The sequence below is a fragment of the Cervus canadensis genome, chromosome 14 (genome assembly GCF_019320065.1).
Source record: "Cervus canadensis isolate Bull #8, Minnesota chromosome 14, ASM1932006v1, whole genome shotgun sequence".
Lineage (NCBI taxonomy): Eukaryota > Metazoa > Chordata > Mammalia > Artiodactyla > Cervidae > Cervus > Cervus canadensis.
Genome location: NC_057399.1, coordinates 70,946,311 through 70,959,853, shown reverse-complemented (window position 1 = coordinate 70,959,853; position 13,543 = coordinate 70,946,311). Strand labels below are relative to the sequence as shown.

General features: G+C 44.5%; 2 protein-coding genes across 2 annotated transcripts; both read left to right on the top strand.

Moving 5' to 3' along the window:
- Positions 1–7,967: 7,967 nt before the first annotated feature.
- LOC122453073 (14-3-3 protein beta/alpha-like) lies at positions 7,968–8,543 on the top strand. The gene has a single exon (XM_043486933.1). It carries the CDS (start codon positions 8,091–8,093, stop codon positions 8,541–8,543), a length of 453 nt encoding a protein of 150 aa, XP_043342868.1. The 5' UTR covers positions 7,968–8,090.
- Positions 8,544–8,631: 88 nt separating this feature from the next.
- On the top strand, positions 8,632–12,616 carry LOC122453072 (14-3-3 protein zeta/delta-like). The gene is made up of 2 exons (XM_043486932.1): positions 8,632–9,055; positions 10,404–12,616. Exons 1-2 carry the CDS (start codon positions 8,648–8,650, stop codon positions 10,728–10,730), a joined length of 735 nt encoding a protein of 244 aa, XP_043342867.1. The 5' UTR covers positions 8,632–8,647; the 3' UTR covers positions 10,731–12,616.
- The last annotated feature ends 927 nt before the right edge of the window (positions 12,617–13,543 follow it).

The window sequence follows — 13,543 nt, the reverse complement described above, 5'->3', positions numbered from 1 at the left end:
ATATAAGAGAGCAGGGTAAAAATCACTTCTCCTGCATCAGGTTCACTTACCATCCTAAGTATGCTCCAGGAACTTCAAGTGCTAGCTGTCTGACTCTTGAACATCTCAAACCCCCCAAACCAATCAAGCTTTACAAAATCAGCTATGTTTAATTAACAGAAAGCATCTAGGAAGGAAGCTTATATGCAGAGTACATCATGAGAAATGCCAGGCTGGGTGAAGCACAAGTTGCAATCAAGATATTTGGGAGAAATATCAATAACCTCAGATATGCATATGACACCACCCTTACGGCAGAAAGTGAAGAACAACTGAAGAGCCTCTTGATGAAACTGAAAGAGGAGAGTGAAAAAGTTGGCTTAAAACTGATTCAGAAAACTAACATCATGGCATCCAGTCCCATCACTTCATGGCAAATAGATGGGGAAACAATGGAAACAGTGACAGACTTTAATTTAGGGGGCTCCAAAATCACTGCAGATGGTGACTGTGGCCATGACATTAAAAGATGTTTGCTCCTTAGAAGTAAAGCTATGACCAACCTAGACAGCATATTAAAAAGCAGAGACATCACTTTTCCAACAAAGGTCCTTCTAGTTAAAGCCATGGTTTTTCCAGTCGTCATGTACAAATGTGTGAGTTGGACCATAAAGAAGGCTGAGTGCTGAAGAATTGATGCTTTTGAGCTGCGGTGCTGGAGAAGACTCTTGAGAGTCCCTTGGACTGCAAGGAAATCCAACCAATCCATCCTAAAGGAAATCAGTCCTAAATATTCATTGGAAGGACGGATGCTGAAGCTGAAACTCCTATACTTTGGCCACCTGATGCAAAGAACTGACTCACTGGAAAAGACCCTGATGCTGGGAAAGATTGAAGGTGGAAGGAGAAGGGGACAACAGAGGATGAGATGGTTGGATGGCATCACTGACTCGATGGACATGAGTTTGAGTAAGCTCTGGGAGTTGCTGATGGACAGGAAAGCCTGGTGTGCTGCAGTCCATGGGGTGGCAAAGAGTTGGACACGACTGAAAGACTGAACTGACAAAAAGAATAAGTGAAAACTAATAATGTGCCAAGAAGTATAAAGGAGGAAAAGCTATCATTAAAAAATCCCATCATCAAGACTTTTACCTTTAATATTTTACCATTTCCTCTTCCAGTGTTTCTGCCATGATTTATTTACAGATTTATTTATAGCCCATTCAACTTTGTATTCAGTTTAATCTAAAATTATAACCACATTCCCATTTTATTAATAATTTCTTGGAAAAAATTGCTTAATGACTTCACAATAATCCATTATAAATATATAATATCTGTCTTACAGTTTTGAATTTTCTTAAACTGTGGTAAAATACATATCACATAAAATTTACCATCCTAACCAATTTTAAGTATACTATGCAAGACTGTAAGTATTTTCACATTGTTGTACAGACACTAGGCTTCCCTGGTGGCTCAGATGGTAAAGAATCTGCCTGCAATGCAGGACACCCAGGTTTGATCCCTGGGTGGGGAGGATCCCCTGGAGTAGGAAATGGCAATGCACTCTGGTATGCTTGCCTGGAGAAGCCCATGGACAGAGGAGCCTGGCAGGCTACAGTCCATGGGATTGCAAAGAGTCAGCATGACTGAGCAACTAATACACACACACACACACAGACATTACCTTTTGTGTGCACCTGTGCTATCTCTTCATTTTCTCTACCTTTAAAATTTACATACAGTAAAATTTGGTGGGGGGGGGATGCTCAATTCCATGATATTTAACAAACCCATACAGTTGTGTAAGCACTACCACAATTAACATGTAAAACAGATCCATCATCCCATAAATGCCCTCAGGTTGCCCCTTGTAGCCAACTTCTCTCCACCCTCAGACCTTGGCAACTACTGACTTGTTTTCTGTGCCCATTAATATTGCCTTGTCCTGTAAATGGAATCATACAGTTCACAGTCTTTTGAGACTGACCCCTGTCACTTAAAATAATACATGTGAAATCCACTCATGTTGATGTGTGTACCCGTAGTTCATTCCTTAATTGCTGAACAGTATTCCCCTGTGTGTATCACACAGTTTATTTACCTATACACCAGCTAGATGTTTGGGTTGTTTCCAGCTTTTAGCAATTATAGACACAAATGCCGTGAACATTCACATATGGGTTTTGTGTGAACACAACCTTTCATTTCTCTTGGGTAAATACTCAGAAGAGGGATTGCTGAGTCTCCTTATTTTACATAACTTTTTGCTAAACATCTTCATGCTTTCATTTTTGTTCAAATTTAGGATACATATCTATAAATGGATAACAAATACCAGTCCGCAAGACTCCTCAGTCCATTGAATTCTTTAGACAAGAATACTGGAGTGGGCTGTCATTTCCTTTTCCAGGAGATCTTCCCGACCCAGGGATTGAACCCGGGTCTCCCGTATTGCAGGCAGACTCTTTACCAACTGAGCCACCAGGGAACAGAAAGAGAAATAGAGTGCACAATAAATGGACTGCACTTGAAACATCCCCTAACCTTCCCCCAGCCCTGTCTGTCAAAAACTTGTCTTCCAAAAAAATTCCCAAGGTCAAGGAAGAAACTGCAAGTGTACTCATCTGTCCCAGGTTGCTGGCTTAGGGAGATGCTGAAGCAGGGGTGTCCCAAGAGGTAGACCCTCCCTTGTGTGGGGTCCTCAACAGACATCTGAAAGCCTTGGTGATGATCAGAGAGATTTATTTCATTTTTTTTAATATCCTTGTGGGATAAACTTAAAACTTAGCAATTCTGTTGCAGTCTTCCTAAGAAAGTTTTCTTTCTTTACTGATCCATGAAGTACCAACTGTGGTGATCACTGTTCTAATATACCTCACAGTGTTGCTGACACTATGGATATAATTGTGTGACATTGAACTTATTCAATAAAAATGATGAAGCATCTGCCCTGTGCCCACCATTTTCCAAGGGTTGGGGAGTACAATGAAAATACTCCATAAGATGCACAGCCAGTAGGCACATTCTTTAAAAAAGCCTTTTACACTTCCACCAATAGCTTATTCTCAATGTCAACACTTGCCAATTAATGACCATGCTGGGCAGAAAGCTCATTAAAAACCCAAGAGCCAGGGTTCCTGGAAGGATATCCCATTCTCCCTTGGACAGTCCTCCACCCTCTCTGGCTCTCAGTTTCCTCATCTGCAAAATCATGGACAACTAACTATAATTCATCCCTGGAACTCAAGTCTATTGAGAGATGGGAAATATTACTCCAAGGCCTGGATGATAGACCAGATTTAAAGAAAAATATGTCATTGCTGCTTTTCAGTCAAACAGACAAATACAATGAAGACAGGAGTCCCTGGCCCTAAGGGATTTGCCTAGGGGTCTAGTCTGGGAAATTCTTACACATCAGGAGATGGCTCTGAGCTGGATTTTCACAAACAAGAACATCCATGCAAAGGACAGGCCCGCAGAGCTCTGTGCCCATCGGTCACAAGAGACTGCCTCCCGACGGCCAGCAGCATTTACAAGTGACCTCCTAAGACCTTCACCAAACTACAGGGGCACCTCTGGCTTTTCTGTTTCCCTCACTTTTCTGACTCTTTTCTTTAAAAAAAAAAAAAAAAAAAGCAAATTTCTTCATAGAATGCCACAGTGGAAGGAAAATAGACCTTCAATTTTTAGACCTCAGGTTGCAAAAAACTTGGAGCTTTTTTTTTTAACTAAAGCATCACGTAATTAAAAAATTTTACACATTCTAATTATTCAGTTCCAAAACACCACACTTATTGCACAGGGTCCCTAAGGAAAGGCCCCCTTTCAGCAGGACAGCCACAGATTCCACCACGAAAGGGCAGCAAGGTGCCCTCCTCTTTCCTTTTCTGGCTGGGTGGCCACCAGGTTTTTAAATCCATGCACCCTACTAAGTTTCTAGGGTGCATTTCGTGGACCCTTCCCTTTCCCATTCCAGCAGGTGATTAAGGGCCCACTGGACTGCAAACTGCCGGTAGCAGGGCTGGGCTGGCCAGCCAGCCAGAGTAAGGGTTGTGGAGTGCCCAGCAGGTGAAAGAAATCACCAGGCAGGATAAATCCCTTGGACTTCCTTGGGACCTCGCTGCAGGCACTAGGCTGCTTGGAAAAATCACGAGGGTCTGAGCTTTATGCGAAGGGGTAAAGTGGTAAAGGCCTTGACTCCAATGGCAAGGCCTTTCTGCGACCTCCAGGTTAGGGGGCTCCGAGACTATGCCAACAGAGAGGGCAGAATACTTGGTTCCCTGCTCCACCCTACGCCACCGAGTCCCAGTTCCCTTACCTGTGGTCCGTACCCCTGCACTCTGCTCACTGGATGCTGATCGATGGGGATCCAGGAGCCAATGAAATGGGCAGTCCCAGTTGAAATGGTCCCTGAGACCTGGGACCCACTGCCTAGGAGCTCAGAGGAGGCACGCTCCATCCCCGACATGGGCCAAATGTGCTCCGCCGATACGCCCACTTCCAGGAGAGGCCCACGGGCCTCCCTACTGCCGCCAGGTGAAATCCATCCAGGAGCAAATCCACCCCAAGGAGACAACTCAAGCTTTCTCTCAGCTGTGAAGTGAAGTTGCTCAGTCGTGTCCGACTCTTTGAGACCCATGAACTGTAGCCTACCAGGCTCCTTCGTCCATGGAATTTTCCAGGCAAGGGTACTGAAGTGGGTTGCCATTTCCTTCTCCAGGGGATCTTTCCAAGCCAGGGATCAAACCTGGGTCTCCCGCACTGCAGGCAGATGCTTTCCCATCTGAGCCACCAGGGAAGCGCCTCAGTAGGTACCTGGAAAGGGGGAGGAAGGCGAGGCACAAGGCACGCCCTGTGGGCCACTGCCCGGATTTCGACCACCACTGCCGCGTCCCCGCCCGGGGGCCTCGACCCTGCCGGGCCCTTGACGCATGGGGGCCCCCAGTGCGCCGGTCGACCACCGCCCGGAGGTCCCCGCCGACGCCAAAAGACCACCCCCACATCCCCCCGAAACGGGCAGAGCCCTCCCCCACCACCTCCTACACCGGTACGGCCGCCCCCCCCGGACCCCGTCCTCCGCCCTCAACCACCGGGGCCCCCTACCCGCGCCCACGGCCCAGGCACCCTCCTCCCTCCACCACCAAGGGCAGAGAGGACGGGAAGCGTGGCGCCAAGCGGGCAGGGACACGACAGAGGTGAGAGGGCGAGAGACAAGACAGAGGCGTGGGGAGGGGTGGCTGGGAGCAAGCCCGGAGGCTCGGAGGGCGTGAGGAGGCGTCTGGCGATCGCGCGGCAGACCCAGAGCAGCGGACGACGGCCGGCTGAGGCAAACAGGTCCAGGGCCAGCGGCGGGGCGCGTCGGGCAGGCAAGCGGCCCAGCGACGGGGAGCCGCCAGCCGTCACACCGCACAGCCCGCAAGACGCGACCGGAGGATCCGCGCTGTGCGGTCTGCTGCTGAGGGTAAGGCAGCCATGGCCGGCGCCGCGGGCAAGGCGCCTGCGGTGGGGTGGGGGCGCGCTGAGCACCTCCCCCCACGCCCCCCACCCCCCCCCACCCCACCCCAACCCTCGGACCCAACCTCGAGGGAACTTGGCTGGGAGGTCGGGCAGAAGAGGGACACCGGAGACGCCGCCACCGGGCGCGGGGCAAGGGTGGCGGGGGCGCCTGGCCGAGGATGGAGGGGCGGGCGGGAAGGCGGAGGAGAGCCGTCTTTCCCACCAGACCCGCACTCTGCACGCCGCCCCCCCCCCACAGTCTCCCGCGGGGCCCCTCCTCCCAGATGGCTTTCCCTCCCTTACCTTCCAATCCGGCCACGTTAATGATCCTTCCCCAGGTTCAACTATGGAAAACTTGTCAGCTGATCTGTCTATAATTCAGGGATAAAACTATGACTACAGAAAGGAAAGATGACCTGACCTAGGATGGCCATGATGTTCTATAGAACCAGAGAAAACTGGTTAAAATAAAAAAAAACAAAACAAAACAAAACTTTTTTTCTTGGAAACTGTAAAGCTGGTTCTTTTGCATATCAATTAAAAACAGAGCTTGTTACAAAGGCCTGCCTAGGGCAGAGCTTGAAGTTAACCATTTCCTGAGAAAACAATGCCCACTTTGCCTGAGACCTCAGCCTTGGGCAAATGAGAACTTCAACACCCCCCTCCCCCCAAAAAAGGGGGAGTCAAAGAGATATTTTCAATCTTAGGCGGAAAACTAGAAGATCTCTGTGTGGATTTCTGTATGTCTCAGTGTGAGTCTTCTGTTTTTTGATAATATTGCTGAAGCTGTGCGTGAGTTCCTATTTAAATAATCTAAAGAAAAGGAAGCCCTCAAGAAATGCAAAGAAATACTCTAATATTTCTAAATACAAGAAAAAAAAAGCTCTAAATACAAGCAAAAAATGGACCTAAATGAATTTTGGATTCATGTGAATTGGGAACTAGTCAATAGTAAATATCTAGTATTTTATTTTTTTCACTACTCTAATATAGACATGTTTAAGAGTCATTAACATTAAGCATAAACTTTTCACAGTGCCTAGGTTTACTATAACTTAAATATTGCTATATTGTTATCTCTCTCACAGACTGGTCAACAAAGAAAGTACCTCTAAAAACAAACCAAAAACACTCCTAAAAAATGGAAATGCGATATGAGCTTTTAGGTAAGCTATTAAAAATAATTATACTTTAAAATATCTGTCTATAGTAGTCTTGATTGAAGGCAGAGGAGAAGGGGACAACAGAGGATAAGATGGTTGGATGGCATCGCTGACTCGATGGACATGAGGTTGAGCAAGCCCCGGGAGTTGGTGATGGACAGGGAAGCCTGGCAGCCTGCAGTCCATGGGGTCGCAAAGAGTCAGACGCAACTGAACTGAACTGAATTTACAATAGTTTCTCCAGATCTTGGCTACCTGAATGTCTATGGTTGTGCTAAACTAAGTGATGACAGTGTATTGAATAGCTAGGTCATTTCATAAATTAAGGTTCTGAAACATTCACCACTTGACAGGGCCTTCGTCTTACACAGAAACTAAAGAGATTTTGGCTATCCATGAATAGTGTCTGGTGCCATGCTGAGATGTGCAGTGTAAGAAAGCTTTTTTTTTTTTTAGATAGTATCACTGATACGTATGTTCACCAGTCTGTAAAATGCCAATATAAAAGTCAGTTCTCGGTTGCTTAAGGAAAAATGTATGACTTGTAATTAAAGAAGGTCCGAGGAATGAAATCGCATTTGATGAAGGAAAAAGAAGTAGTTCTGACTTACAGGTGGCAGTTTCAGGATGGGGGAAGCAAAGGAATGGGTACAGAATGGGATAAGGAGGTTTTATGGAAAGTGGACCCCCAGAAAAGAGTTTTGTGCCTAGTACAAGGTTTCTTGAGATGTTGAACTGCCTTTGCTAGTGGATTTTAAGTTTCTTTACCTCTTAAATGATCCATCCTAGGTTTACCTTTGAAATCTTTTGTTAACTTTGGCTAAGTGGATAAGTATTCTTTCACAGCCTACCTGACTGTCATGAACCCTTTTGATATTTATGAACAAACCTTCCTAAATAACTGACTTCTAGCTAACTTTGGGATGCTTCAGAGGGCCCCTGAGACCTCCCAAAGAGAGATATTTATTAAACAACCTGAGTTCATTTGGCATGTTAAACTACATGGGAAGTGTTGTTCAGAAGGAGTGATTGAATCTTCTCAAGTTATATTGTATGGTTGATGCTACTAATATAGATATCCTAGAAGTTATGTGACATTCATGAAAATCTGATATGTTCTGATAAAATGCTGTCAGTTATAATTTGAGTTATCATATTAAAGTGTTTCAAATCACAGCAATGACCAGATTTACTTTGTCAATTTCAATTTAATCAGATTTTCAACATGCCTTCTGTGGTTTCACACTGATGCCTTTGCAAAAATACTGCTACTTCCAGATATACGGAAAAGCCGCAGCCGCCGATTCCGGAGCCGGGGTAGCTGCCGCCGCCGCCGCCTCTGCAGCCGCCGCCGCCGCCGGGAGGAGTGGGCTTGGGAAGGACGTGGTCACCGCGCCCGGAGCTCCGCTCGCAAGGTTCTCTGCTCCCTGCAGTCCTCCCACGGGAATGACCATGGATAAAAGTGAACTGGTACAGAAAGCCAAGCTCGCCGAGCAGGCCGAGCGCTATAATGACATGGCTGCGGCCATGAAGGCGGTCACGGAGCAGGGGCATGAGCTTTCCAACGAGGAGAGAAACCTGCTGTCGGTCGCCTACAAGAATGTGGTCGGTGCCCGCCGTTCGTCCTGGCGTGTCATCTCCAGCATCGAACAGAAAACTGAGCAGAACGAGAAGAAGCAGCAGATGGGCAAAGAGTACCGCGAGAAGATCGAGGTCGAGCTGCAGGACATCTGCAACGACGTGCTGGAGCTGTTGGATAAATACCTTATTCCCAATGCTACACAGCCAGAAAGTAAGGTGTTCTACTTGAAAATGAAAGGCAATTATTTTAGATATCTTTCTGAGGTGGCATCTGGAGACAATAAACAAACCACTGGGCAGAGCGGCTGTAGCCTGTGAGCTGCGAGATCCAGGGACAGAGTCTCAGCCTCGCTGTTGCCGCCCAGAGACTGCTGATCCCCGTCCGTCCGTCGCCACCTACTCCGGACACAGAACATCCAGTCATGGATAAAAACGAGCTGGTACAGAAGGCCAAACTGGCTGAGCAGGCTGAGCGATATGATGACATGGCAGCCTGCATGAAGTCTGTAACTGAGCAAGGAGCTGAATTATCCAATGAGGAGAGGAATCTTCTCTCAGTTGCTTATAAAAATGTTGTAGGAGCCCGTAGGTCATCTTGGAAGGTCGTCTCCAGTATTGAGCAAAAGACGGAAGGTGCTGAGAAAAAACAGCAGATGGCTCGAGAATACAGAGAGAAAATAGAGACCGAGCTAAGAGATATCTGCAATGATGTACTGTCTCTTTTGGAAAAGTTCTTGATCCCCAATGCTTCACAAGCAGAGAGCAAAGTCTTCTACTTGAAAATGAAAGGAGACTACTACCGCTACTTGGCTGAGGTTGCGGCTGGTGATGACAAGAAAGGGATTGTGGATCAGTCACAGCAAGCATACCAAGAAGCTTTTGAAATCAGCAAAAAGGAAATGCAACCAACACATCCTATCAGACTGGGTCTGGCCCTTAACTTCTCTGTGTTCTATTATGAGATTCTGAACTCCCCTGAGAAAGCCTGCTCTCTTACAAAGACAGCATTTGATGAAGCCATTGCTGAACTTGATACATTAAGTGAAGAGTCATACAAAGACAGCACGCTAATAATGCAGTTACTGAGAGATAATTTGACATTGTGGACATCGGATACCCAAGGAGACGAAGCTGAAGCAGGAGAAGGAGGGGAAAATTAACCGGCCTTCCAACTTTTGTCTGCCTCATTCTAAAATTTACACAGTAGACCATTTGTCATCCATGCTGTCCCACAAATAGTTTTTTGTTTATGATTTATGACAGGTTTATGTTACTTCTATTTGAATTTCTATATTTCCCATGTGGTTTTTATGTTTAATATTAGGGGAGTAGAGCCAGTTAACATTTAGGGAGTTATCTGTTTTCATCTTGAGGTGGCCAATATGGGGATGTGGAATTTTTATACAAGTTATAAAGGTTTGGCATAGTACTTTTGGTACATTGTGGCTTCACAAGGGCCAGTGTTAAAACTGCTTCCATGCCTAAGCAAAGAAAACTGCCTGCATATTGGTATGTCCTGGTGGGGAATAAAAGGGATAATTGGTTCCAGTCACAGGTGGTGTTGTGGGTACTTCTTAGGTTTGGAGCACTTACAAAGCTGTAGTAGAAATGGATATCCCATGGATATTGCATGTTAAACCATGTGTTATCTGTGGAATACTCAGACGCAGTGTGCACACTGTTGACTGCAGCTACAGAAGTGTTCCTTTAGTTGTGACCCAATTTACTCTGGATAAGGGCAGAAACGGTTCACATTCCATTATTTGTAAAGTTACCTGCTGTTTGCTTTCATTATTTTTGCTACACTCATTTTATTTGTATTTAAATGTTTTAGGCAACCTAAGAACAAATGTACAAGTAAAGATGCAGTAAAAATGAATTGCTTGATATTCATTACTTCATGTATATCAAGCACAGCAGTAAAACAAAAACCCATGTATTTAACTTTTTTTAGTTTTTTTTTTTGCTTTTGTGATTTTTTTTTTTTTGATACTTGCCTAACATGCATGTGCTGTAAAAAATAGTTAACAGGGAAATAACTTGAGATGATGGCTAGCTTTGTTTAATGTCTTATGAGATTTTCATGAACAATCCAAGCATAATTGTTAAGAACACGTGTATTAAGTTCATGTAAGTGGAATAAAAGTTTTATGAATGGACTTTTCAAAAAAAAAAAAAAATAAACAAACCACTGTGTCGAACTCCCAGCAGGCTTACCAAGAAGCATTTGAAATTAGTAAGAAAGAAATGCAGCCTACACACCCCATTCGACTGGGCCTGGCACTTAATTTCTCCGTCTTTTATTATGAGATTCTAAACTCTCCTGAAAAGGCTTGCAGCCTGGCAAAAACAGCGTTTGATGAGGCGATTGCTGAGTTGGACACGCTGAACGAAGAGTCCTACAAAGACAGCACCCTGATCATGCAGCTGCTGAGGGACAATCTCACTCTGTGGATGTCAGAAAACCAGGGAGACGAAGGAGATGCTGGGGAGGGAGAGAACTAATGTCTACCGTGCTTCGTGATCTCTTCAGTGTCACTCTGTACCCTCCACATATATCCCTTTGTGCGATAAAAAAAAAAAAAAAAGAAACGTACGTCGACTTTCAATTTTTCACAGCCTCAGCCTAGCAAAAATGGTCCATGGGATGAACAGCTGGTATTTGTATCTAAAATTCAGATTGGTCACATAAATGCCACGGCATTCTGAAGTTTTGATTTTGATTAACATTGACAGGATTACTATGTGTTTCATTAAAAAAAAAAAAAAACTGAACACTGTGATTATGGGGTTTTGTAATTCAGCAGAACTCTTACTGCTAGAAAAAAAAATAGACCTGAATTATGTGTAACTTTTTGGAAAGTTAAATTTGATTCAAAACAGTTGTCCCTGAAATACAGTTCCATTGTAAAGTTGTACAGAAAGTTATAGATTCTATTGTGACACTGGGACTTGGAGTGGGTCACCTCTCGTTTGGCATTCGAGTTTTACAGTAATTTCTAGTGATTCTGCCCATTCTGATCAGGGCTTTTAGACACTTGGTATGTTGGGGCTTGTTGCCACTGAAAAGTTCGTGACCACAGATGGCCACAGTGTCTTCCTCCATGGAAACTCGAAGCCAGAAATGAACATTCCTGGCGGCAGATAACTGGGTTATGACAGCATGCAAAGGTCCAGTGCTCATAGACCACCTGTGACTCCAGCCCCTTCCCCTATATAGCAGCATGTTTGCTGATTGGCAGCTTGTGCTTAGGTAGTGGAATCTGTTTTCCCTGTAACCATGAGCTCAAGATGGGAAAAAAAAAGCCGTGTATCTTATGAATGGCCTTATCTGTTTCCTGGGTAATACCTTTAAGAATAATGTTCTGCAGAGATTGTCTTTCACTTGAGGAGTTAAGTACTCAGTGTTTGGGTTCTTCCTAGCTCGGGGCTTTAAAATTTTGAAATCTAAACATTCTTTCCCACAGTCCTTTTTGACTGTTAACTTTAGTCTTCTCTAAATTTCTGTCCTGCTTCCGTACATTTTTTTCTTTGTGCATTCTCTCTCTTTGCCTTTTGTTCATGATTTAGTACTAGATGGGCAGGGACAGGGGGCCCACAGGGGGGTGAGGGATGTTGGCGAGCACTTTGGTGAGCCAGCCTTGCTTCAGAGAGTTGAAAAGAGCTTGCCACGTTTCAGCTCTGTCTTCTTCCAGTTCTCAGCACGGTGGTTGCTCTTCAGTCACACCAAGATCTGACTCCAAAAAGTATTTTTAAATACCCATGGTTTCTCTTTATATTGCAGCCAACCCTGATAATGCTTGTTAGCACCTGTCACCAGCTCTCCCAAGGGTACCCATCCCGTCAAGTTCACAGACAAATGTCAGGGAAGTTGCATGAACACAGCGATGGGGAGAGTCAGGAATAGCCCGGCCTACCAGTCTCAGTCTCCACCTTCCTCCCCGAACATTCCACGTAGCCGTAGTGTCCCATCTGTTTGTCCATCTGCTGAAATAAGAAAAGAAACATTCATGCACTGATTTCAAAACAAACCAAAAGGAAAAAAAAAAAAAAAAAACCTCTCTCCTTTCTAGCTGAACAAAAATGTGCAGTTAATACTTGCCGCTTGAAAATGCAGTAGTGAATGTGGAACGAGCCTGTCTGTATATCTGGTAGCTCTCTTGCTTTGTTTTTCCTCACCAGTATTCTGCCTCACGTTTGCTTCTGTGATGGTTATATTGCCTAGCAAGCACACCCGTGGTTGTGAAAATAGTATAGCAAAAAAGAAAAAACCCCGGTTATTGATGTACTAGATTTGTGTATGTCTTTTAAACAGTTCTAGTTTCCACCTTACACGGAATAATCAGGAAAAGTGTAAAAACTTAAAAGTGAAATAAAAATTTTATCAGTTAGTTGGCTGATGCAAAAAAAAAAAAAAAAAGATAAACGGAAAAGACTTTTCTAAGCTTACCCATAAACAATTTTTTTGTTTGTTTGTTATCTGGTAAGCTGGTACCAGATTGGAATTTAGTCTCCTCTCTAGGTTAAGAGAACACACTTTTCTTAGAATGCGGCTTTCAATCACAGATTATCAATTTCTTTACCTTTCAGTGATTTATCTTTGTTTTTATAATTTTTTTTTTTTTTTTTTACACTTCGGTAAAGTAAATAACCATTGTTTACGATTATGGTACATGTAGGATGGAGCAAGCTTTCCCCACTCCTACAAATTCTCTTAACCCCTCATATTCTTCTGATGGGACCAAGGTCTCACTTCCCTCCAGAGGGACAATCCAAGCTTTTTTATCAGCTGATCTGCCCCTGATATCAGAGTCAATTTGAGCACTGTTTGGTCTATAATTTAGGCATGAAACTATGACTACCTAAAGGAAAGATGACTTTTTGATGCAGGATGGCCATGATAGTCCTTGGACTTCAGAGAAAATTGGTTAAAATGAAACTTTTCTTCCCCCCCCCCCTTGGAAACTGCAAAGCTGGTTCTTTTAGCATATGCAATTGAAAACATCTAGGTTGTTAGGTCAGTTTTCATTCCAGTCCCAAAGAAAGGCAATGACAAAGAATGTTCAAACTGCTGCACAGTTGCACTCATCTCACACACTAGTAAAGTAATGCTCAAAATTCTCCAAGCCAGGCTTCAACAATACATGTGCTGTGAGCTTCCAGATGTTCAAGCTGGATTTAGAAAAGGCAGGGGAACCAGAGATCAAATTGCCAACACCCACTGGATCAAGGAAAAAGCAAGAGAGTACCAGAGAAACACCTATTTCTGCTTTATTGACTGTGCCAAAGCCTTTGACGGCAGGTATCACAATAAACCG